Source organism: Microtus ochrogaster, unplaced genomic scaffold (genome assembly GCF_000317375.1).
Source record: "Microtus ochrogaster isolate Prairie Vole_2 unplaced genomic scaffold, MicOch1.0 UNK98, whole genome shotgun sequence".
Taxonomy (NCBI): Eukaryota; Metazoa; Chordata; class Mammalia; order Rodentia; family Cricetidae; genus Microtus; species Microtus ochrogaster.
Window position 1 is genome coordinate 1052434 of NW_004949196.1, and position 3939 is coordinate 1056372.

At 51.0% G+C, this 3939-nt stretch overlaps 1 protein-coding gene across 1 annotated transcript in view; it reads right to left on the reverse strand.

The window, feature by feature from the left end:
* The window catches only part of LOC101990121 (complement C3-like), a 28105-nt gene that overhangs the window by 9375 nt on the left and 14791 nt on the right, over window positions 1–3939 (reverse strand). The window contains exons 24-26 of the mRNA XM_005371145.1: window positions 3789–3887; window positions 2098–2254; window positions 1289–1452 (exon numbers count right to left, since the gene is read on the reverse strand). Of these exons, the coding sequence (XP_005371202.1) occupies window positions 1289–1452; window positions 2098–2254; window positions 3789–3887 (420 nt within the window). The remainder of the gene's footprint in view (window positions 1–1288; window positions 1453–2097; window positions 2255–3788; window positions 3888–3939) is intronic.

The window sequence follows — 3939 nt, forward strand, 5'->3', positions numbered from 1 at the left end:
CTAGCAGAGGTCACTAGAAACTCAGGTCAGGGATGGTTATCAGTCAGCCTGTGACCTAGGACCCGCCAGAGTGTGAAGGGACTAGCAGAGGTCACTGGGCACCGAAGGACTGTCTAGAATTCTCCAATTGAGCAAGCTTTTGTTCAGATACTGCCGATGCTGAAAACATGCCATATCTACCAGGACATATACATGCCTCCCTTTCCTTCCCTGCAACCTGGACTGAGCTGTAGCCAAGGAGTTCCGAAGAAACAGGCTACCCTGCCACCTCACAGGTGGCAGTTCAAGTGTAAGACTAAAGGTCTAGAACCTCAAAACTCCTCAAAAGGGAGGATTCTAGGGCTTAGTGAGCCAGGAATTAGTCTAGAACCATCTCATGAGAAAGACAATAGACCCAGAGTGTGGGGGCACCAACCTCTGAAGCGATATGGAGGATGGAACACCGAAAAGTGACTAGGAGCCCAAAGAAAGATCAAGCCGGAGCCTGAGCTTGCCCTAAATTGCTAAAACCATCATCTGGAAAGTTCTAGAGAAAGATGCATTGGGCAGTGCTCTCGTGGAAGTGAGAACAGAAATAGAATACACCAACTACAAAACATGCAAGGTGGGTGGTATTGCGATCTTGGTCTAGAACTCACTGATAGGAGAGTGTGACTTTTGAGAACCCAGAACAGAGAATGCGATCTAGAACCCAGGCACGAGAGAGAGACAGACAGAGAGAGAGAGAGAGAGAGAGAGAGAGAGAGAGAGAGACAGACAGACAGACAGACAGACATTGGGAGTCCCATGGAATGGAGGAAGGAAGCAATCTAGAACCCTCCATTGATAAGGTGACATTGGGAGTATAGTGAACCCATGAACATGATCTAGAGCCCACACATGACAAAGGGAGACACTGGGAACCTGGTCAAATTGAGACCATGTTCTAGAATCTTCCAGTGATGGGAGGCATCAAAAGACTGATGGCACTAGGAACGTGACCTAGAACTTTACAGTTAGGGTGCTGTTGGGGGGGGAGCCTAGGAACATAATCTAGAACATTTTGTTGAGAATGGGGAACACTAGGAGCCTAGTCTAATGAAGAATATAATGTAGAACCTTTCAGTGAAGAAGGGTGCCATTGGGAGCTTGGGGAACAAGGTACATGATGCAGTTTCTCCGTTACTCTGAAGTCTCCTGCACTGCTCAGACGGAGGAGCTACAAGCCTGGGTCTTGGTGTCTCCTCCAGGAAACCTGGGAAGCAAACGTTGGAACTGGAGCCCACTTGCCTGCGGGGAGCACACTTGCCTGTGTGGAGCCGTAGCCGCCCCCGTAGTATCTTTGCTCATTGAGCCAGCGGACCACAGGAGGCACAGAGTCGAAGTCTTTCAGCAGCAGCAGGGCCAGGAGGGCATAGGACGTGGCCTCCACATTGTAGAGCTGCTGGCCAGGCTCTTCCCAGCGGTTCCGATCTGCACAGGAAACACCCCGGCCTCTCATCCACCGTGTACCTGAGAGTGACTCGGGATCTGGCCTGCCCCATGTCCGGGTGGCCATGCTTATGTCCAACTCTCTTGTGCTCAGTGTGGACTGTCAGTCTGAGTGACCTGGGAGACAATCTCCTGATATGGAAGAACCTATCATGACCTCTCCCTGGGGCGGGTACCGGAATGGGTAAAATAGAGGAATGAACCCAGCACCTGTCTGGTTTCTGATTAGATCTCACTGCCTTGATTTCCCAGCTATGATGGATTCCACCCATGAGCTGAAATGAAGCCTTCCTCCCTTGGGTTGCTTTCACTGGGCCACTTTATAACAGAAACAGGAAAAGAACTCAAGAGCATCCCCAGTCCAGCAGCCCCCGCCTCTCCTTCAGTCGCCCTTCAGATGTGAATGCCCAGGGTATGGTTGAATGAAAGATGCCCCAGGACTCTTGTGTGATAAACATTGAAGAGTCAACAGATTTGAGAGGGGTCCAGTGCAGTCAGTGTGGGGCCGTCCACCCCACCCCTCAGCTAAGAACAATGTATCCTGGCTCACTGTGTGTCCAGGATCTTCCCCTTGAGGTGACCCTCACCCCAAACCACACACCCCTTCCCCTTGAGGCGATTCCTCACCTTTGGCTGTGTTCAGGAACTTGCTGAGGTAAGGCTCCTCCAGTTTCCCCATCAGGGCCAGGGCATACCCAGCGATGGCCACTGTGTATGGTCTCTGCAGGTTCAGGTAACTGGCTTCGATGTACTCCCCTGCCTTGTTGATGCTCCCGGGGAGGCTCTGTGAGACACAACAGTTGAGATCTTACAAACATGACTTCTGGGCCACCAGGATAGCATCTGCCCTGTGGGGCTCCCCTGTATTTGGTGGTGGGACTCCCCTGACTTTAAGAATCCTCTAGTTATTGGGGCCACTAGTGTGGTGCCCTCTGCTGAACCCTTTTATGCGCCTGGAGAAGTCTGTACACTAGGGGTGTGCAGTAGGGGGTGTGACTGTGGGTTCTTGGGTGGATGAGCCCTGCTTCATAACAATGGTGAATTATGGTCATGTAAATACTCCCCAGAGGTTGTCACTAAACAAAATGATGTCATAAAATGTCCCACATTGGCATATACTAGAAAGGAGATCCAGCATGTCAGCTGGAGCCTTTTTCCATCTTCATGGTCACCATGTCGCCTTAGGAGGGGTTTGCCATTTGCACATTCACTGAACTTGGATGGGTGGGTAGCTGTTCGTGCTGAGTTGAAACATTCCCTCAGAAAGGGTGGCAGTGGTTCATAAAACTCAGAAAGACAGCAAGAGACTTAGAGGCTTAGAAGGCCCCAAAACTCGGGATTCTCGTGAGAGCTGAGAGATGGAGAAAGCCCCTCCTGGCTACAAAGGCAGAAAGCCACCCCCTGGGGTAGGGGGAGTCTCTAGAGTAGACCCGCCCACATGCTGTGCAGGGAACTCTAGCTGTGCAGAAAGTCACTGTTGGGGACGGGGTCTCTAGGGTAACCCGTCCACACGCTGTGCAGGGAACTCTATCTGTGCAGTTCATTTTCCATGGTGGTGTGGGCCTTTTGGCAGTTCAGCTGCCCTTGAGTCCCCATGCTCCCATAGGTGACCCCAATAAACTTGATGCAATGTTCAATAAGCTGAACTTGGGGAAATCATATTTTTGGTTTGGTACTGATCACTATCTAGGATTATAGACATTTCTTTGTGTCTCCCCAGGATAAGGCATATTCTTTTTCAGAGTTTTTTGTGAAAACCTCTGAGATCACAGCAATACACACCAGGTGTCATGGTTTTCGTCAGACCATTTTTCGTAAGTAGAGAGGGCCAAACCTCCCAGCTCAAGGCAACAACCTCTCCCCTCATTAGCATCAACTGTCAGCCTGATATAGCCCGGGGTATGAGAGGGGAACCCTAGTTGTTGAACTGCCTAGATCAGCGGGACCTTTGGTCGTCTGTGGGGATTCTCTTCAGTGTTAGTAGACGTGGGAATGCTGCTGTGGGCAGCACCATTCCTAGGCAGGTGGTCCTGAGCTGTCCAAGAAGGTCTAAGCCTGTCAGTGAGGCAGCCAGCAGCACCATTACTTTGGCTGCGAGTGAGCTGAGGTCATTGGTCTGAGGTAATGGAACGGCAAACATGCCTGCCCTGGAGTCCCTGCCTTGACTTTCCCCCTGGGTATGTCCATGATCTGGAGCTATAACCTGAAAGAAACCCTTCTGTCTCTCAGTTGCTTTTGGTCTTAGTGTTCGATCACGGCAGTAGAGAAGAAGCGAGAACACCCCTCCCCAGAGTTTGGGTGGCTGACAGGACACTCACGTTGATCTGCCCCTCACAGATTTCTCGGGCTTCCTGCAGTGCTATGAGGACGAAGGCTGTGAGAGACACATCGGCCTCCTTGGTGTTTTGGAGTCCACCCTGTTTTAAAGAGCAGAAGAGAATCTTTATGCGTCTAAACCTGGCTGTCAAG